We start from the raw sequence: 21983 nt of genomic DNA on the forward strand, positions 1-21983 counted from the left end.
CCTAAGAGGTGTTTCTTCCCTCCTTTCGACGTGTTCGTGTCCACCGTCCCGTGCTTGGAGATGGTACTTAACGGAGGCATTCAGTCAATCCGTGATATTTAGTGAGCGCTTCCCCGGGGGGCAGAGCACCGTCCTGAACCGCCGAGTGACCCCGTCAGTTGCAGGTTTTGGCGTTGGGCGTCTTCCTCTGTCGTGAGCTGGAAGCTTGGGAAAGGAGAGAGCTGTAATGATGATAATAATAATAATAATAATAATAATAATAATGTTGGTATTTGTGAAGCGCTTACTATGTGCCAAGCACTGTTCTAAGCGCTGGGGGGGGGGATACAAGGTAATCAAGGTTGTCCCACGTGGGGCTCACAGTCTTAATCCCCATTTTTACAGATGAGGGAACTGAGGCCCAGAGAAGTGAAGTGACTTGCCCAAAGTCACCCAGCTGACAAGTGGCAGAGCCGGGATTAGAACCCATGACCTCTGACTCCCAAGCCCGGGCTCTTTCCACTGAGCCACACTGCTCCACGCTGATCATCATCATCAATCGTATTTATTGAGCGCTTACTGTGTGCAGAGCACTGTACTAAGCGCTTGGGAAGTCCAAGTTGGCAACATATAGAGACAGTCCCTACCCAGCAGTGGGCTCACAGTCTAATTCATTCATTCAATCATATTTGAGTGCTCCCTGTGTGCAGAGCACTGTACTACTATTAATAATAATAATGGCATTTGTTAAGCACTTACTATGTGCCAAGCACTGTTCTAAGCACTGGGGGGATACAAGGTGATCAGGTTGTCCCACGGGGGGCTCCCAGTCTTAATCCCCATTTTACAGATGAGGGAACTGAGGCTCAGAGAAGCTAAGTGACTTGCCCAGGGCCACAAAGCAGACACGTGGCGGAGCCGGGATTCGAACCCATGACCTCTGACTCCAAACCCCAGGCTCTTTCCACCGAGCCACGCTACTAAGCGCTTGGGAAGCACAAGTCGGCAACATAAAGAGACGGTCCCTACGCAACAACGGGCTCACAGTCTAGAAGGGGGAGACGGCCAACAAAACGAAACATGTAGACAGGTGTCAAAGTTGTCAGAACAAATAGAATTAAAGCTAAATGCGCATCATTAACAAAATAAATAGGAGAGTAAATATGTACAAGTAAAATAAATAGAGTAATAAATCTGGACAAATATATATATACAAGTGCTGTGGGGAGGGAAAGGAGGTAGGGCGGGGAGGATGGGGAGGAGGAGAGGAAAAAGGGGGCTCAGTCTTTTGTAACGATCCATCCCACGCGATCCAGGCCGCCTCAGCCCTGGAGGGATAATTCAGTCATTCATTCATTCAATCGTATTTATTGAGCACTTACTGTGTGCAGAGCACTGGACTAAGCGCTTGGGAAGTCCAAGTCGGCAACATCTAGAGACGGTCTCTATCCAACAGCGGGCTCACAGGCTAGAATTGACCCCCTCCGGCCTAGACGTCGATGAACGGACGCCTGGACGCGGTCGCGCTTTGGCGTCTCAGCGTGTGGAAGACCACACGTTGGGGTGGACACCGTTGGGGCGGCTGCTGAGGAGCACGGAAGGGACTCGGGCCCGTCCGGGGGGTCGTACGGCCCCGGGCTGACCCCCCCAACCCCCGTGTCCCCGTCCCCCGTTAGGAAAAGACCATCAGCACCACGGAGCCCCCAGCGACGGGGCGCAGGTGAACGGCCTCCAGCCCGAAGAAACCGGCCGGCTGCGAGAGGAGATCAGCCAACTGAAAAGCCAGCGGGAGCTTTTGCAAGGACAGCTGGCGGAAAAGGAGGCGCTGATTGAAAATTTGGTGAGGCCCAAGTGTCGTCCCCCCCGCCCCGGGGATGGTACCGGGAGCAGAAGAGCGTGGGCTCCTGGGGCTGCGGGGCGGAACGGCGGCATCATCGTTGGTATTGAGCGCTTGCTGTGTGTGGAGCACTGTACCGAGTGCTTGGGAGGGTTCAGAGTACATCAATCAATCAATCAATCGTATTTATTGAGCGCTTACTACATGCAGAGCACTGGACTAAGCCCTTGGGAAGTCCAAGTTGGCAACATATAGAGACAGTCCCTACCCAACAGTGAGCTCACAGTCTAAAAGGGGGAGATAGAGAACAAAACCAAACGTACTAACAAAATAAAATAAATAGAATAGATATGTACAGGTAAAATAAATAAATAAATAGAGTAATAAATCTGTACGAACATATATACAGTCTAAAACATCAGAGTTGGCAGACACTTTCCCTGCCCACCGCGAGCTTCCAGTCTAGAAGTCTGAGAAGCAGCTTGGCTAAGCGGGCAGAGCCCGGGCCTGAGAGTCCGAAGGACTGGTCTGTTGCCAAATCCGCCACGTAATCATAATGATGGCATTTATTAAGCGCTTACTATGTGCAAAGCACTGTTCTAAGCGCCGGGGAGGTTACAATAATAATAACAATGGCATTTATTAAGCGCTTACTATGTGCAGAGCACTGTTCTAAGCGCCGGGGAGGTTGCAATAATAATAATAATGGCATTTATTAAGCGCTTACTATGTGCAAAGCACTGTTCTAAGCACCGGGGAGGTTACAATAATAATAATAATGGCATTTATTAAGCGCTTACTATGTGCAAAGCACTGTTCTAAGCGCCGGGGAGGTTACAATAATAATAACAATGGCATTTATTAAGCGCTTACTATGTGCAAAGCACTGTTCTAAGCGTCGGGGAGGTTACAATAATAATAATAATGTCATTTATTAAGCGCTTACTATGTGCAAAGCACTGTTCTAAGCGCCGGGGAGGTTACAATAATAATAATAGTGGCATTTATTAAGCGCTTACTATGTGCAAAGCACTGTTCTAAGCGCCGGGGAGGTTACAATAATAATAATAATGTCATTTATTAAGCGCTTACTATGTGCAAAGCACTGTTCTAAGCTCCGGGGAGGTTACAATAATAATAATAATGGCATTTACTAAGCGCTTACTGTGTGCAAAGCACTGTTCTAAGCGCTGGAAGGGATGAGGGAACTGAGGTGATTAGGTTGTCCCACGGGGGGCTCACAGTCTTCATCCCCATTTTACAGATGAGGGAACTGAGGCCCAGAGAAGTGAAGAGACTTGCCCAAAGTCACACAGCCGACAGTTGGCGGAGCCGGGATTTGAACCCACGACCTCTGACTCCAAAGCCCGCGCTCTTTCCACTGAGCCACGCTGCGACCCAAAAGGTGGCAGCGACCTTTAAAGACCTTTAAAAGGTCGCCTTTAAAGAGACCTGTGCCACGTGTCTGCTGTGTGACCTTGGGCAAGCCATTTCACTTCTCTGGGCCTCGGTTCCCTCATCCGTCAAATGGGGATGAAGACTGTGAGCCCCACGTGGGACAACCTGATCACCTTGTGTCCCTCAGCGCTTAGACCGGCGCTTTGCACCTAATAAGTGCTTAACAGATACCATCGTTATTATTGTTATTTACGCATGGAGTTCTAGGTTCCAGAGTTTCTGGCAGCATGGCTCAGTGGAAAGAGCCCGGGCTTTGGAGTCAGAGGTCATGGGTTCAAATCCCGGCTCCGCCACTTGTCAGCTGTGTGACTTTGGGCAAGTCCCTTCACTTCTCTGGGCCTCAGTGACCTCATCTGTAAAATGGGGATGAAGACTGTGAGCCCCCCGTGGGACAACTTGATCACCTTGTATCCTCCCCCAGCGCGTAGAACAGTGCTCTGCACATAGTAAGCGCTTAACAAATGCCATCATCATTATTATTATTATTATTATTATTCTGGCGGTGCTTTAAAAAAAACTGTCACAACGTAACCAAACGGTTTGTTTTTATGCTGTAGAAGACCATGCAGTCGGGGAAAACAGAACCATCGTTAGAGGCCTTCAAAGCCGGAGATCCCGAAAACGCTACCGAAGTGCAACGGGTAAATCTTTTTGTTATGTTTTGTGCAGCGTAACTGTACAAGTTACAGTACAGTTACAACTGTACAAGCAGGCGTGTCTTCTGTGCCCAGTGACGGGGGGCAGCCGAGATTTGGGGTATAGCAATCAATCAATCGTATTTATTGAGCGCTTACTATGTGCAGAGCACATAGCAAACAACTGGTCCATCGACATTCTGTCTTTTGGCTCCCAAGGAGACACCAGCCTCCTACCCAGCTGACAGGGCAGTTAGAGAAAAGAAAAAAGCAGCAAGACCATTTCATAACTTGAATCAGGATATTTCTGTCCCTACCAAGTAACGCGTTAACGTACACGGGAGAATTAACGATGCGATAAAAGGCGTTTGAGATGCCACCGGATGCAACTGACAGACTGATTTCCCTTTAAGCACTCTTGAGAGCGTAGGAATTCACGTGAAATGTGTCAGGCACAAAGATCTACGGGGCCGAGGGAGAATAATAATAATGATGGCATTTGTTAAGCGCTTACTGTGTGCGAAGCACTGATCTAAGCGCTGAAAACTGTTCTAAGTGTCCCCGTAAGGGAGTTGGCGGCCGGGAAAAGCCGAGCGTGAGGAGAACTGGGGAGGAAAAGGGCAGAATTGTGCGCTGACGCAATTAAGCTGACCGAAAAGAGATTCTTTGACTGGAAACGTGATTATAAAACACCAGTTTTCAGTGGGAAATTGATAGCAGACCCTTGGTTCAACAGACTTGCCCTTCTGATGCAGGATATTTTAACTGCTTCCTGATTCCTCCTCTTTCTCCCCCTCCCGTCTTCCCGACCCCATTGACTCTCTCTTTCAAGCAGCGCTATTTATTAAGCTCTTCCGGTGTGCAAAGCACTGTACTAAGCGCTTAGAGAGTGCAACATAACAGAGTTGGTAGACTCGTCCCCCGCCCACAATCGGCAGTGAAGAGCACATGACTCCGGAGCTTTTATTTTAGGGGCGAAATGCGTGGCAAACGTGCCGGTGAAATAGCGGCACATCCCGAGGAGGACGTTTCTCTTGCAGCGCTCAACTTTTTCTAAAAGGAGTTTTTCCGTTTTTGTCCCCCAAGGAACTGGAAGCCTTGAGGTCTCAGTTAAAGCTGCAGTCCCTGGAGATGACGAAACTGCAGGTGGAGAAGCAGGAGCTGTTGCAGAAATCGGAAACTAGTGTGAGTTTGGGGATTTGCCCCCCTTTCCTTGCCGGATGTTGTCCGTTTCTCTCTTTCCGTTCACCTGCGACAAGCCATAATTTCTTAAAGTAGCTTTGGGTCCCCAAGCCATTTCTTTGAGCCGTTTCTCCGAGTCCAAAATGTTGTGATAACTTTCAGGCCGGTTCTTAATACTCACCTGTAATTCTGGAGCTTTTCCAGTTTGGACCGCTCTCCGCTCGCTTGATTGAAATGTTGTGTCTTTTAGCCGCCGATCACAGGCAGCTCTCGAGGCAATTCCAGGAAACTTAGGGGAGAAGTGCAAAATCCGTGAAAATTGGCCAGATAGCGGACAGCAGCCGAGAAGCGGCCGCTTCTCCTCCTGTCAAACCTTCTCCCACTGTTCCTGACAGGATGTGAAATAGGCCGGCTGGGTTCTTGTTCCCCTTTCTTCCCTCCTTGTAGTAGTAGTATTTATTAAGTTATTACTGAGTGCCGAGCCCTGCGTTAAGCTCCGGGAAAGAGTCCAGAGGAGGGAATTGCACAGGCGGGCAAGGTCCCGTGAGAGACTTCCAGTGCACACATCTAGCTAGTAAAAAAAAAAACTGGCTGGCAACAAGCTTTTTGTATCCTTTTTGTTGCATTTATTGAGCGCTCAGAGAAGAAATAAAGTGTATTTAATTTCTATTTACTACTAAGTACATCGTAACGTAATATACCGTACCTGAAGTCTCGAAGATTCCTTCTTTTTTTTTTTAAAGCTCATTTTGGTAGCCCCTTGTCTTTCCCCTTACTCCATTTCTGGGTGAGATGCTCGTTCAGTCGTAATTACGGAGCGCTTACTGTGTGCAGAGCACTGTACTGAGCGCTTGGGAGAGTACAGTATAATAATAACAGGCGCATTCCCTGCTCACAGCGAGCTTCCGGACTGTGGCGGGGAGGGAGGGGGCCACTGAGCATGTAGAGATGCTCATGCCTCCAAAACCAGGAGCTTTACTGGTCATAGACGGGGGTGACTTGCCCTAACAAAAAGATGGCCTGTGGAAAGGGTGTGGAGGGGAAGGGGTTTGCTTTGCTCTGCAGGCTGCTTGCTTTGGGACCTCGGTTTCCCGACTTGATCCGTGGGGCTCTCGGGAGGATGCAGGGACAAACGGTGAGAGGAACAAGTTAAAGGAAAGCTCTCAAACCGTCTGAGCTAAGCCGTGTCTAAGGCCGTCCCCCGGCGGGATCGTCAGCGGAAGCCTTTCCTCCCTTCCGTGTGGCTAAGGCAGAGAGGTTGTCCCTTTCATCATCATCATCATCAATCGTATTTATTGAGTGCTTACTGTGTGCAGAGCACTGGACTAAGCGCTTGGGAAGGACAAGTTGGCAACATATAGAGACGGTCCCTACCCAACAGTGGGCTCACAGTCTAAAAGCCCTCGCATCCCACATGGATTGTGCACTTCAAGCAAAATCTCTCCGCAACCCTGGAGGCGTGTGCCAAAGACATTTTTCCCGAGGCCGTTTATTTGAGCCGCCTCTCGGGCCGTTAGTCACGCGCGGCTTATTCCGTCCAACGTCCCGAGAAGGCTTGACTTTTTCCACCGGGTCTGGGAAAACTTTCCACGGTTCTGTAGAACGTTTATGGCTTCACGTTCAAACGGCTGACTTCCTTTCTCTTCTCAGAGGAGCACACGCCTCTAACAGGCTCAGCTCGCTGACTCCAGATATTTTGTTAGTATGTTTGGTTTCGTTGTCCGTCTCCCCCTTCTAGACTGTGAGCCCACTGTTGGGTAGGGACCGTCTCTCTATGTTGCCAACTTGGACTTCCCAAGCACTTAGTCCAGTGCTCTGCACACAGTAAGCGCTCAATAAATGCGATTGATTGATTGATTAAAAGGGCTCACGGTCAGGAAACTCCTCCCTCTCGCTCTCCTCTGGACCGCAGAAACTGCCCTCCCTGGAATTCCCTTTTCGCCAGTAACTCCGGACAGTCGGCGGAGTTATGCGGAGTTAAATAATAAATAAATATTTATTTATTTATTTATTTATTTTACTTGTACGTTTCTATCCTATTTATTTTATTTTGTTGGTATGTTTGGTTTTGTTCTCTGTCTCCCCCTTTTAGACTGTGAGCCCACTGTTGGGTAGGGACCGTCTCTAGATGTTGCCAACTTGGACTTCCCAAGCGCTTAGTCCAGTGCTCCGCACACAGTAAGCGCTCAATAAATATGATTGACTGATTGATTAAAAGGGCTCACAGTCAGGAAACTCCTCCCTCTCGCTCTCCTCTGGACCGCAGAAACTGCCCTCCCTGGAATTCCCTTTTCGCCGGTAACTCCGGACAGTCGGCGGAGTTATGCGGAGTTAAATAATAAATAAATATTTATGTATTTATTTATTTATTTTGCTTGTACATTTCTATCCTGTTTATTTTATTTTGTTGGTATGTTTGGTTTTGTTCTCTGTCTCCCCCTTTTAGACTGTGAGCCCACTGTTGGGTAGGGACTGTCTCTATGTGTTGCCAGTTTGTACTTCCCAAGCGCTTAGTACGGTGCTCTGCACATAGTAAGCGCTCAATAAATACGATTGATTGATTGATTGATTGATTGGCGGCGTCCAGAGATGTTGGTGAAGGGGCTGTGTTCATCCAAGGCCTCAGGAAGCCCCGGTGTCTGGAGGGAGAGGCTGGTGAGGGAGACTCTTAAACCGCCTTGGTGCGAAGTGGGGTAGGATTGATGCTGGAGGATCGGAGATATGGGAGAGTATAAGAATATTTACATCAATATTATGGGGTGTGAGGTGATTGTGAGGTGATTTCCCCCTCGTCCCCTTCTCCATCCCCCCCATCTTACCTCCTTCCCTGCCCCACAGCACCTGTGTATATGTATATATGTTTATACATATTTATTACTCTATTTATTTTACTTGTACATATCAATTCTATTTATTTTATTTTGTTAGTATGTTTGGTTTTGTTCTCTGTCTCCCCCTTTTAGACTGTGAGCCCACTGTTGGGCAGGGACTGTCTCTATATGTTGCCAATTTGTACTTCCCAAGCGCTTAGTACGGTGCTCTGCACACAGTAAGCGCTCAATAAATACGATTGATGATGATGATTGTCACTTAGAGAAGCAGTGTGATTCAGGGGAAAGAGCCCGGGCTTTGGAGTCTGAGGTCATGGGTTCAAATCGCGGGTCTGCCAACTATCAGCTGTGTGACTTTGGGCAAGTCACTTCTCTGGGCCTCAGTTCCCTCATCTGTAGAATGGGGATGAAGACTATGATCACCTTGTAACCTCCCCAGCGCTTAGAACAGTGCCTGGCACGTAGTAAGTGCTTAATAAATGCCATCATCATCATCATCATCGGAGAGATGTGGGGGAATTAGTGGAGGGATTTCTGGTGAACACAGCTAGGCGGTCCCAGGAAGCAAAGGAGGCAAGGGAGAGGTAGAAATGACGGGAAAAGGCTACGTCTCCCTTTTGTTTCCTTGGATGCTTTAGGTTTACCTTCCTTTTCTTGACTTAGGGGGCTTGGAAAACGGGGGCCACATCTCGTGGGAGGCGGCGTCCTACCGGCGTATAAATGCGGCAATCGAGCCCCACAACTTCGGGCCGCAAAATGCCCCGGTCCAAACTGAAACCTCAGCTAATCCCTCCTCGACCTCTCTATAACAAATGTGAAAGCCTTGAAGTCATTCAGATCCGGAATTTGTTTTGTGCAGAATAAATCAGCTCCTCCTGCATCAGGAGAAAACGGGGCCGTGGCAGCAGCGAAAAATACCGAGTTAGAAGGAAGACTGTCCGCCTTACTGCAAGAGACCAAAGAGTTAAAGGTAGGTGGTGGTTTAAGCTCCCGGGCTTAGGAAGCACCTGCGCTCCCAAGTTCAGGAAAACCAGACCCTCGTTCCCTGGAGCGATCGGTCGGAGGTATTTACTGAGTGCGGAGCACTGTACTAAGTGCTTGGGAGAGTGCAATACAACAGGGCTGGTAGACACGGTCAGTTGGGGCCGCAGAGCTCAAGAGGGGGAAGAGGAAGCCCTCGGCTAGGTGCACCTGTATATATGTATATATGTTTGTACATATTTATTACTCTATTTATTTTACTTGTACAGATCTATTCTATTTATTTTATTTTGTCAATATGTTTGGTTTTGTTCTCTGTCTCCCCCTTCTAGACTGTAAGCCCACTGTTGGGTAGAGACCGTCTCTATACGTTGCCAACTTGTACTTCCCAAGCGCTTAGTACAGTGCTGTGCACACAGTAAGCGCTCAATAAATACAATTGATTGATTGATTGACTCTCTCATGGTTTTATCCATGACGCTTCCGGATTCCCTGGCTTCCAGCTTCACTGGAAACCCTGTAGGCGCACGTGACTTCCTTGGGATACAGGGTAATGAGGTTGTCCCACGTGGAGCTCCCAGTCTTCATCCCCATTTGACAGATGAGGGAACTGAGGCACAGAGAAGTGAAGTGCCTTGCCCCACATCACACAGCGGACACGTGGCGGTTCCGGAGTTTGACTTGGAATTTGGACTTGAACCTTTCGCTTCCCCCGATCCGTGATGTGATTTGGGTTTCGTCGGGGCCGTTGGGGTAGAATGAGAAGCTTCGACCCAAGTGCCCTGAGTTCGAATCACGGCCGCTGGGACAACGGTTAAGTTGCTTAGCCTCCCTGGGCCTCGGGCATCTTGGCACCGTATTGCAGTTCAATTCAGTTCAGTCGTATTGAGCGCTCACGGTGTGTAGAGCACTGTACTAGGTGCTTGGGGGAGTAAATATAATATAATATATAATATAATAGACATATTGGGCAAGTCACTTCACTTCTCTGGGCTTCAGTTCCATCTGTAAAATGGGGATGAAGACTGTGAGCCCCACGGGAGGCATCCTGATAACCTTGTAAACCCCCAGCGCTTAGAACAGTGCTTTGCACATAGTAAGCGCTTAATAAATGCCATTATTATTATTATTATTATTATTATTATTATATTCCTCTCCCACAACGAGCTGAGAGTCGCGATATGTCGAGGAACAGGGATGACTCCTCAGCCGGACCGGGTGTCCGGATTCACACGGAGAGCGGTCACCGTCTGTGGCATTCTGTGCCGAGAACATTTCCCCCTTCCCGCCGTGACCGTCCTCCTGTGAGCGCGGGAAAATGCGTTCTCTGCATAATCGAGTCTGAGCGTTTAAAACAGAGACCGACGCTCATTATAGTGAGTTTCGGGAATTCCTATAATCGGTTCCGCCGACTCCTGCCCACGGCCGTATTTAAAGGTCTCTGTAATTACGAAGACCCCTGGAGCCCGGCAAACGGTGAAACGGAGCGGTTAGTTGGTACGCAGAGCGTGGGCTTGGGAGTCAGAGGTCATGGGTTCTAATCCCGTCTCTGTCACTTATCACCTATGTGACTTTGGGCAAGTCACTTCACTTCTCTGGGCCTCAGTTCCCTCATCTGGAAAATGGGGATTAAGACTGTGAGCCCCATGTGGGACAACGTGATCACCTTGTATCTTCCTCAGTGCCGGCTCTGTCACTTATCAGCTGTGTGACTTTAGGCAAGTCACTTCACTTCTCTGGGCCTCAGTGGCCTCATCTGGAAAATGGGGATTAAGACTGTGAGCCCCATGTGGGACAACCTGATCACCTTGTATCTCCCCCGGCGCTTCGAACAGTGCTTGGCACATAGTGCTTAACAAATACCAAAATTATTAGAGAAGCAGCGTGGCTCGGTGGAAAGAGCCCGGGCTTTGGAGTCAGAGGTCATGGGTTCAAATCCCGGCCCCGCCACTTGTCAGCTGGGTGACTTTGGGCAAGTCACTTCACTTCTCTGGGCCTCAGTGACCTCATCTGTCAAATGGGGATGAAGACTGGGAGCCCCACGTGGGACAACCTGTTCACCTTGTAACCTCCCCAGCGCTTAGAACGGTGCTTTGCACATAGTAAGTGCTTAATAAATGCGGTTATTATTATTATTATTATCATTATTACCACGAAGAGCCCCTTTTTGTGCAGAGCTGATCGCCGGCTTCTAGGCCGTGAACGTGTCAGGGCACTAACTTTTCTCTGTGTCCCCCGCAGAACGAAGTGAAAACTCTCTCGGAGGAACAAGCGTCTCTGACCCAGCAGCTGGCCTCCTCCAACAGTACCATCGCGGTCTTACAGAACGAAAAAAGCAAATTGCAGCAGGAGGTTTTAGAGTCCAAAAAGGAGCAGGACGAACTCTTGGTGCTGCTCGCCGACCAGGACCAGAAAATCATCGCATTAAAGAACAAACTCAAGGAACTCGGGGAACCGGTAAGAACCACCGTTTCCGGAGGCCGGCCGGTCGGTCGGTGGGGGGTCAGCGGTGTCACATGACCCCAAGCAATCGCATTTATCGAGTTTTTATCCTGGGCAGAGCCCCGAACTAAGCGCTCGGGCGAGTACAGTGTAATAACACAGCAGAGTTGCTAGGCACATTCCCCGTCCACGACAAGCTCACAGCCTCGTCGAGTGCTCCGAGGCAAAGCAGAAACCAAAACTAACCCTCTTCCTGAAAACCATAGTATTATTTTTTTAAACCACCCAATAGGAAGTGAACCCAGCGTTTTCATAATTTAAAAAGCAATGCGAAAAGCACGTTGTCAAGCATTTACAGATATATTACCCCCTTTTAGACTGTGAGCCCACTGTTGGGTAGGGGCTGTCTCTATATGTTGCCAATTTGTACTTCCCAAGCGCTTAGTACAGTGCTCTGCACACAGTAAGTGCTCAATAAATACGATTGATGATGATGATGATATTACATATTTTAAACCAACACTGTATGTGTGTGTGTGTTGCATGCCCGTGTGTTTCTTGTGACTTTGGGCAAGTGACTTCACTTCTCTGTGCCTCAGTTACCTCATCTGTATCTCCCCCTTCTAAACCGTGAGCCCACTGTTGGGTAGGGACCGTCTCTATAAGTTGCCAACTTGTACTTCCCAAGCGCTTAGTCCAGTGCTCTGCACTCAATAAGTGCTCAATAAATGCGATTGAATGAATGAATGAATCTGTAAAATGGGGATTAAGACTGTGGGCTCTGGATAGGGACCGTCTCTACATGTTGCCAACTTGGACTTCCCAAGCGCTTAGTACAGTGCTTTGCATACAGTAAGCGCTCAATAAATACGATTGAATGAATGAATGAATCTGTAAAATGGGAAGACTGTGAGCCCCACGTGGGACAGCCTGATTACCTTGTGTCCTCCCCAGTGCTGGGCGCATAGTAAGCGCTTAAATACCATCATTATTATTTAATGGCCCGTTTCTGTGTGTCTCCCTGCATATGAGAAGCAGCCTGGCTCAGTGGAAAGAGCCCGGGCTTTGGAGTCAGTGGTCGTGGGTTCAAATCCCGGCTCTGCCAGTTGTCAGCTGGGTGACCTTGGGCAAGTCACTTCACTTCTCTGGGCCTCAGTTCCCTCATCTGTAAAATGGGGGTTGACTGTGAGCCCCCCGTGGGACAACCTGATCACCTTGTAACCCCCCAGCGCTTAGAACAGTGCTTTGCACGTAGTAAGCGCTTAATAAATGCCATTATTATTATTATATGGGCTGGCAGGGCCCGGTGAGGCTGTGGCGGGGGCGCGGAGGGAAGTACAAGATTTCTCAAGTTTTGTGAATGGGGACTGAAGTCACCTTCCTGTTTTTCCGATCTCCCGCTCTGTAAAAGGAGCCGAAACTCCCAGAAAGGGAAAATCACCCTTACCTTCCCCAGTCCGTCCGCCTCTTGGGGCTGCCGGATTCAGCCGGGAAAGGCCCGGGGCCAGCGGACCCACCGCATCTCTTCTGGCGGGGGTCAGCACGGAGAAAAAGCGGCTGCCTCCCCGGAAAGCCGTCTCCACCGGCGGGGTTTCCCTCGGAAGGCCTCGGGCCGCAGCCAAGGAGCCCCGTTTCCAGAGAGCCGCTCCCGGAAAATCTCCGGGCTCCGGGCTGCCGGGGCTCGCTTGTCAGGGAAAGGTTCTGGGGGTGGTGGTCTGGAAGGGGCTGCATTTCGGTTCCCTGGGCTTTCCAAAGGCAGGGGGCAAAACGTGACTAATTGGGGGCACTTTTTGCGTGTGAGAAGACACCTCATCTAACGGAGGGGCAGCCTGAGCCCCGTTGGGATCGGTTGATGCGCGGGGTTTCCGGAGGCTCCCAGAACCCTCGCCGGGATTCATTCATTCGTATTTATTGAGCGCTTACTGTGTGCAGAGCACTGGACTAAGCGCTTGGGAAGTACATGTTGGCAACATTAGACGGTCCCTACCCAACAGCGGGCTCACAGTCTAGAAGGGGGAGACAGATGACAAACCGAAACATATTAACAAAATAAAATAAATCGATAAATAACACGTACAAGTTAAAGAAATGGAGTAATAAATACGTACAAACATATACGGGTGCTGTGGGGAGGGGAAGGAGGGGGAGAGGAAGGAGAGGGCTCAGTCTGGGAAGGCCTCCTGGAGGAGGTGAGCTCTCCCACATGGGGCTCACAGTCTTAAACCCCATTTTACAGATGAGGGAACTGAGGCCCAGAGAAGTGAAGTGACTTGCCCAAAGTCACACATTTGAGAGGTGGCGGAGCCGGGATCAGAAGACCACAAATCCCCACAGGGTAAATTGATCCGGCCATCTGCTTTCCACAGGGCGCAGGCAGCCGAGCCTGATTTGCGCTTCCCAAGCGCTTAGTCCAGTGCTCTGCACGCAGTAAGCGCTCAATAAATACGAATGAACGAAAGCAGAGCCCATGTGGCCTCCCGGAAGGCCAGAAGGCAGGGTGCCCTCCAGGCCCGGAGCCGGAGAGCTGATCCGTCGGCATTGGCGGCACTAGGGACGGCCCGGGCTGCTGGGAATCCGTCTAACGGCCGCTTCTTCCGTTTAGGTTGAGGATGAGGACGAGATCGAATCTGGAGACCAAGGCGATGACGACGACGACGAGGACGACGAAGAGGAAGAGGAGGAGGACGGCCAAGAGGAAGAGCAGAAGTAACCCAGCCGTCCGGTCTCCCGGCGGGTGACGGAGACGGGGCCGTGACCCAAGACCGAAGCCGAAGACGACGCTGTCCGAAACACAAAACGGAGAGTTTGGGGAGCGAACGGGCACACACGTCCTCCTGGCGAGAACCCTAGCGTGATGTCTCCCAAACGATGCCGCCCGGATTGAGAACCCGAACCGGGGGCGCGAACCCCAAATCTCTATTTTACTGCATTTCCACAGTGGGCCCGAAAGGTAACTTTGGAACAGGTTTAGATGCCAAAAACGAACAGTCCGAAGCCCGTTGTGGCGACAGGTGCTCGTCGCCCGTCTTCAGGAAGTTCTGCGTATTTTTGCCTCGCCCCCCGCCGAATCCGTTATTTTTGAGGCCCTGTCGTTCTCTCTGGTTTGTCCGTTGAATCACCGGTTCGAAATTCAGCCAGGACGCTCGAGGCCGCCCAGCTTGGGGAGAAGGATTCACATCAACCGCTTTCGGCTCCACTCCACCTTCTAAAGGAAGCGGAGCCGGACGGGGACGGGAAACGACCGCCTTCCCACCTAAAACAGCCGCATCCCTGTACCTCGAGCGTCCAGACACGAGGAATCACACGGAAACCTAATGACGCCTCGGGGTGTTTGGGCGAACTCGCCAACGGCGTGGTAGCATGTGATTTTTTTTTTTTTTTTTGAAGAAAGCTAACGTGTTAATGCTGATGGTCCTAACCAATTTTATGTTTGAGTTTAAAAAAAAAAAACCAACAAACAGCACCCAGATTTATATAATTTATTGGCTTTTACGCCAAGTAGGTTTGAGCAGGATAATAGATTTTAAAAGGGCAAATTGAAACCGGGCACCCACTTCATGTTTTGGTAATAAAAATAGATGGTATGTTCACCTGGGGTTCGTAATGATAATTACGGCGTTCGTTTAAACACTTGCTCTGGGCCTGAGAACCGGGGCGGTAGATTCATTCGGTGGTCTTTATTGAGCGCTTACTGTGTGCAGAGCACTATACTGAGCGCTTGGGAGAGGACAATACAGCGATAAACAGATACGTTCCCTGCCCACAACGAGCTCACAGTCTAGAGCGGGGAGCCGGACATTCATTCAGTCGTATTTATTGAGCGCTTACCGTGTGCAGATCACTGGACTACGCGCTTGGGAAGTCCAAGATTTCTAGGGGAAGCAGCGTGGCTCAGTGGAAAGAGCCCGGGCTTTGGAGTCCGAGGTCACGGGTTCAAATCCCGGCTCCGCCCCTTGTCAGCTGGGTGACTTTGGTCAAGGCACTTCGCTTCTCTGGGCCTCAGTTCCCTCGTCTGTCAAATGGGGATGAAGACCGTGAGCCCCCCGTGGGACAACCTGATCACCTTGTAAACTCCCCAGCGCTTAGAACAGTGCTTGGCACAGAGTAAGCGCTTAATAAATGCCGTTATTAAATTAAATTACAAGTTGGCAACCGATAGAGACGGTCCCTACCCGACAACGGACAAATAAATGCAATTATAGAGCTGGACGTGAGTGGCGTGGGCTGGGATGGGGGAAGAGAAAAGGGAGCGCTTAGTACAGTGCTCTGCACACAGGAAGCGCTCAATAAATACGAGTGATGATGAGCGAGTCAGGGCGACGCAGAAGGGAGTGGGAGATGAGGGAAGGTGGGGATTAGTCTGGGAAGGCCTCTTGGAGGAGGTGGCCTCTTTGAAAGGGGGGAGAATAATTGTCCGATTTGAGGAGGGCCAGAGGCGGGACGATGCAATAGAAGCCGATGGGATGTGGCCCCGGGCCCAAATGAGGTTCTCAGTCTGAGGCTGGAGGGAGAGCAGGCATCCCCCTTTTACAGTTGAGGAAACTGAGGCACCGAGAAGTGAAGCAAGCTGCCCCCAGGCCAACAGCAGGCCAGTGGCAGAGCTGGGTATAATAATAATAATGATGATGGTATTTGTTAAGTGCTTACTATGCGCAAAGCACTGTTCTAAGCGCTGGGGAGGTTACAAGGTGATCAGGTTGTCCCACGGGGGGGCTCACAGTTTTAATCCCCGTTTTACAGATGAGGTCACTGAGGCCCGGAGAATAATAGTAATAATAATGATGGCATTTATTAAGCGCTTACTGTTTGCAAAGCACTGCTCTAAGCGCTGGGGAGGTTACAAGGTGATCAGGTTGTCCCACGGGGAGGCTTACAGTTTTAATCCCCGTTTTACAGAGGAGGTCGCTGAGGCCCAGAGAATAATAATAATAATAATAATGGCATTTATTAATCGTTTACTATGTGCAAAGCACTGTTCTAAGTGCTGGGGGGATAAAAGGTGATCAGGTTGTCCCATGGGGGGCTCACAGTTTTAATCCCCGTTTTACAGAGGAGGTAACTGAGGTCCAGAGAATAATAATAATGATGGCATTTATTAAGCACTTACTATGTGCAAAGCACTGTTCTAAGCGCTGGGGGGGATACAAGGTGATCAGGTTGTCCCACGGGGGGCTCACAGTTTTAATCCCCGTTTTACAGATGAGGTCACTGAGGCCCAGAGAATAATAATAATAATAATAATGGCATTTATTAATCGTTTACTATGTGCAAAGCACTGTTCTAAGTGCTGGGGGGATAAAAGGTGATCAGGTTGTCCCATGGGGGGCTCACAGTTTTAATCCCCGTTTTACAGAGGAGGTAACTGAGGTCCAGAGAATAATAATAATGATGGCATTTATTAAGCACTTACTATGTGCCAAGCACTGTTCTAAGCACTGGGGGGGATACAAGGTGATCAGGTTGTCCCACGGGGGGCTCACAGTTTTAATCCCCGTTTTACAGGGGAGGTAACTTAGGTCCAGAGAATAATAATAATGATGGCATTTATTAAGGGCTTACTATGTGCAAAGCACTGTTCTAAGCGCTGGGGTGGGGGGATACAAGGTGATCAGGTTGTCCCACGGGGGCTCACAGTTTTCATCCCCATTTTACAGATGAGGTAACTGAGGCCCAGAGAAGTGACTTGCCCAAAGTCACCCAGCTGACAAGTGGCGGAGCCGGGATTTGAACCCATGACCTCTGACTCCAAAGCCCGGGCTCTTTCCACTGAGCCACGCTGCTTCTTAGCTCTCCTGACTCCCAAGCCTAGTGATCTTTCCACTAGACCACACCGATTCCTCAGGTTCAGGCACTTATAATAATAATAATAATGTTGGTATTTGTTAAGCGCTTACTATCAATCAATCAGTCGTATTTTTTGAGCGCTTACTGTGTGCAGAGCACTGTACTAAGCGCTTGGGAAGTACAAGTCGGCACCACATAGAGACAGTCTGTACCCAACAGCGGGCTCACCGCAAAGCACTGTTGTAAGCGCTGGGGGGAATTACAAGGAGATGAGGTTGTCCCACGTGGGGCTCACAGTCTTAATCCCCATTTTAATAATCAATCAGTGGTATTTATTGAGCGCTTACCGTGTGCAGCGCGCTGTACTAAGCTCTTGGGAGAGGACAGTGTAACCGAATGAGTAGATCGTTCCCTGCCCATAAAACTAGTTTACAGCCCTGTTGGATGCAGAAGAGGTTCTTGAGGAGTGGGGAAGCGTGGACTGAACGGTTTTATAGGAAAATGATCGGGGCAGCGGATGGGAAGTGTGGATTGGAACGGGGAAAGACGGGAGGCCGGCCTGGAGGCCGAGGCAGTCGTCAAAGTGGGGTGGGATAAGCGCTCGGATTAACCCACTGTTGGGTAGGGACCGTCTCTATATGTTGCCAACTTGTACTTCCCAAGCGCTTAGTACAGTGCTCTGCACACCGTAAGCGCTCAATAAATACGATTGATTAACGTGGTAGCAGTTGGAATGGGAAGGAAAGGGCGGATTTTAGCGTCGTCGTGGAGGCTGAACCCGACGGGATTTGGTGATGTCCAATATGCGGGTCGAAGAATAATAATAATAATAATAATGGCATTTGTTAAGCGCTTACTATGTGCAAAGCACTGTTCTAAGCGCTGGGAGGAGTACAGGGTGATCCGGTTGTCCCACGCGGGGCTCACAGTCATCATCCCCATTTTACAGATGAGGGAACTGAGGCTCTGAGAAGTGACTTGCCCAAGGTCACACGGCAGGCGTGTGGTGGAGGCGGGATTCGAACCCACGACCTCCGACTCCAAAGCCCGGGCTCTTTCCACTGAGCCACGCTGCTTCTCTAGAGTGAGACGGGTGACCTCGGGTGAAGCTGAGGGGACGGGAAGGATGGTGCCGTCTACAGTGATGATGGGAAAGTCGGGGAGAGCAGGGTTTGGGTGGGAAGGTGAGGAGTTCTGCTTTGGACGTATTAGGTTAGAGATGATAATGATGGCATTTATTAAGCGCTTACTACGTGCAAAGCACTGTTCTAAGCACCAGGGAGGTTATAAGGTGATCAGGTTTGTTTTTTTTTAATGGCATTTATTAAGCGCTTACTAGTTGCAAAGCACTGTTCTAAGTGCTGTGGGGGGGATACAAGGTGATGAGGTTGTCCCATGTGGGGCTCACAGTCTTCATCCCCATTTTCCAGATGAGGGAACTGAGGCCCAGAGAAGTGAAGTGACTTGCCCAAAGTCACACAGCTGACTGTGAGCCCACTGTTGGGTAGGGACCGTCTCTTTATGTTGCCAACTTATATGTTGCAGTGCTCTGCACACAGTAAGCGCTCAATAAATACGATTGAATGAACGACGTGGCGGAGCTGGGATTCGAACCCATGACCTCTGACTCCAAACCCTGTGTTCTTTCCACTGAGCCACGCTGACCCCCATGGGCCTCACAGTCTTTATCCCCATTTTCCAGATGAGGGTGTTTTTTTTTTAATGGCATTTCTTAAGCGCTTACTATGTGCAAAGCACTAAGTGCGGGGGGGATACAAGGTGACGAGGTTGTCCCACGGGGGGCTCACAGTCTTCATCCCCATTTTCCAGATGAGGGAACTGAGGCCCAGAGAAGTGAAGTGACTTGCCCAGAGTCACACAGCTGACTGTGAGCCCACTGTTGGGTAGGGACCGTCTCTTTATGTTGCCAACTTATATGTTGCAGTGCTCTGCACACAGTAAGCGCTCAGTAAATACGATTGAATGAACGACGTGGCGGAGCTGGGATTCGAACCCATGACCTTTGACTCCAAACCCTGTGTTCTTGCCACTGAGCCACGCTGACCCCCATGGGCCTCACAGTCTTTATCCCCATTTTCCAGATGAGGGTGTTTTTTTTTTAATGGCATTTCTTAAGCGCTTACTATGTGCAAAGCACTAAGTGCGGGGGGGATACAAGGTGACGAGGTTGTCCCACGGGGGGCTCACAGTCTTCATCCCCATTTTACAGATGAGGGAACTGAGGCCCAGAGAAGTGAAGTGACTTGCCCAGAGTCACACAGCTGACTGTGAGCCCACTGTTGGGTAGGGACCGTCTCTTTATGTTGCCAACTTATATGTTGCAGTGCTCTGCACACAGTAAGCGCTCAGTAAATACGATTGAATGAACGACGTGGCGGAGCTGGGATTCGAACCCATGACCTTTGACTCCAAACCCTGTGTTCTTGCCACTGAGCCACGCTGACCCCCATGGGCCTCAGTGTCTTCATCCCCATTTTCCAGATGAGGGTGTTTTTTTTTTAATGGCATTTCTTAAGCGCTTACTATGTGCCAAGCCCTGTTCTAAGTGCCGGGGGGGATACAGGGTGATGAGGTTGTCCCACGTGGGGCTCACAGTCTTCATCCCCATTTTCCGGATGAGGGAACTGAGGCCCAGAGAGGTGAAGCGACTTGCCCGAGGCCACCCAGCAGGCAAATGGCAGAGCCAGGATTAGAAACCCCGACCTTCCGACTCACAGACTAGGACTGATTGGTCATGGGATTCGAACCCCTGACCAAATAACTCCAAGCAGACTAGGCCTGACTGGTCATGGGATTCGAACCCGTGACCAAATAACTCCAAGCCCGCGCTCTTTCCACCGAGCCCCGCTGCTTCCCCGGCGTCTAAAGTGAGGTCTGATTAGGAGCAAGTCCTTCGGATCCCGAAGCCGGGAGCGAGGGTGGCGTTGCCTTGGTGGGCCGGGAATGACCACCGGGACTAAGGAGTTTCCACGAATGGGTTTTATTGTTCCTCTCTTAAAAGCCACGGTTGGAGTTTTCCCCTCCTCCGTCTGCCTAGGTAGCGGGCCGCCTCCTCCCCCCATGGAAAACCGTGAGGGAAGAAGGTGGCTCTTTCCCGGTTTTCCGCTCCAGGCTTTGACTCGAGCGTCCGGCCGGCCGGCCGCCCGGGGCCTTCCCCCTCGGGACGGACCGGGGGGAAAAATCGGGATCCGCCGGGCTCCCCGGCATCCCGTTGTCTCCGAATCCGGACTTTCGGGCGACGCGGGGCCGGCAGTACGGAGCGGCCGGGAAGGGACGGCTCTCTCCCGGGACGCCGTGGCCGGGGGGCCGGATCCCTTCTTGCGGTCACTGCCGCCGCTGCTGTTCCGGCTGCTGGGTCCTGTGGGATTTATCCCTCGGGAAAGACTGTTCCACCAGGCGGAAGGCCTCCAGGAACTCATCGATGTTGATGTTCCCGTCCCGGTTGGAGTCGATGCTCCGGGCGAGGGAGGAGATGGTTTCGTCCGTGATCTCCACGTTCATGTGCGAGGCGAACAGCTTCCAGGTGTGCTTGAATTCATCGAACGAGATGACCCCTGCCGTGGAAAAACGGGGGGGCCCGCCTCGTTCATCATTCATTCGACCGTATTGAGCGCTTCCTGTGTGCAGAGCACTGTGCTAAGCGCTTGGGAAGTCCAAGTTGGCAACATCTAGAGACGGTCCCCACCCGACAGCGGGCTCACACGTTGCGAGTGTTTACCGAAAGGCCGCCGTGGGGTCGGTCGACATTCACTCGTTCGGTCCTATTTATTGCACGCTTGCTATGTGCAGAGAGCACTGTGCTACAGCGTGGCTTGGGAGTCAGGTCACGGGTTCAAATCGTTCACTCATTCATTCATTCAGTTATTTATTGAGCGCCTACTGTGTGCAGAGCACTGGACTAAGCGCTTGGGAAGCACAAGTTGGCAACAAATAGAGACAGCCCCTACCCAACAATTCATTCATTCATTCATATTTATTGAGCGCTTACTGTGTGCGGAGCACTGGACTAAGCGCTTGGGATGTCCAAGTTGGCAACAAATAGAGACGGTCCCCACCCAACAATTCATTCATTCATTCAATCGCATTTATTGAGCGCCTACTGTGTGCGGAGCACTGGACTAAGCGCTTGGGAAGCACAAGTTGGCAACAAATAGAGACAGCCCCTACCCAACAATTCATTCATTCATTCAATCATATTTATTGAGCGCCTACTGTGTGCAGAGCACTGGACTAAGCGCTCGGGACGTCCAAGTTGGCAACAGAGACGGTCCCCACCTGACAATTCATTCATTCATTCAATCGTATTTATTGAGCGCCTACTGTGTGCAGAGCACTGGACTAAGCACTTGGGAAGCACAAGTTGGCAACAGAGACGGCCCCTGCCCGACAATTCATTCATTCATTCAACCGTATTTATTGAGCGCTTACTGTGTGCAGAGCACTGGACTAAGCGCTTGGGACGTCCAAGTTGGCAACAAATAGAGACGGTCCCCACCCAACAATTCATTCATTCATTCATTCAATCGTATTTATTGAGCGCTTACTGTGTGCGGAGCGCTGGACTAAGCGCTTGGGAAGTACAAGTTGTCAGCTGTGTGACTTTGGGCAAGTCACTTCACTTCTCTGGGCCTCAGTGACCTCATCCGGAAAATGGGGATTAAGACCGTGAGCCCCACCGTGGGACAACCCGATCACCTTGTATCCTCCCCAGCGCTTAGAACAGTGCTTTGCACATAGTAAGTGCTTAACAAATGCTATTATTATTACGTATTTATTTATTATTTACTACGCGCTTGGGAGAGGACGCTACAACAACAATAAACGGCCGTGCTC

General features: G+C 50.3%; 2 protein-coding genes across 6 annotated transcripts in view; one reads left to right on the plus strand and one right to left on the minus strand.

Moving 5' to 3' along the window:
- Positions 1 to 14935, plus strand: part of USO1 (USO1 vesicle transport factor) — an 84714-nt gene extending 69779 nt beyond the window's left edge. For all 5 annotated transcript variants that reach the window (XM_038758975.1, XM_038758976.1, XM_038758974.1 and 2 more), the window contains 6 exons: positions 1656 to 1819; positions 3832 to 3915; positions 4996 to 5094; positions 8782 to 8892; positions 11145 to 11360; positions 13948 to 14935. In XM_038758975.1, coding sequence (XP_038614903.1) covers positions 1656 to 1819; positions 3832 to 3915; positions 4996 to 5094; positions 8782 to 8892; positions 11145 to 11360; positions 13948 to 14055 — 782 coding nt within the window. In that variant the 3' untranslated portion in view covers positions 14056 to 14935. The remainder of the gene's footprint in view (positions 1 to 1655; positions 1820 to 3831; positions 3916 to 4995; positions 5095 to 8781; positions 8893 to 11144; positions 11361 to 13947) is intronic.
- A 5141-nt stretch (positions 14936 to 20076) lies between these two features.
- The window catches only part of PPEF2 (protein phosphatase with EF-hand domain 2), a 48370-nt gene continuing 46463 nt past the window's right edge, over positions 20077 to 21983 (minus strand). Inside the window, exon 16 of the mRNA XM_038759368.1 lies at positions 20077 to 20704. Within this exon, the coding sequence (XP_038615296.1) occupies positions 20475 to 20704 (230 nt within the window). The 3' untranslated portion in view covers positions 20077 to 20474. The remainder of the gene's footprint in view (positions 20705 to 21983) is intronic.

The sequence above is a fragment of the Tachyglossus aculeatus genome, chromosome 17, assembly GCF_015852505.1.
Source record: "Tachyglossus aculeatus isolate mTacAcu1 chromosome 17, mTacAcu1.pri, whole genome shotgun sequence".
Taxonomy (NCBI): Eukaryota; Metazoa; Chordata; class Mammalia; order Monotremata; family Tachyglossidae; genus Tachyglossus; species Tachyglossus aculeatus.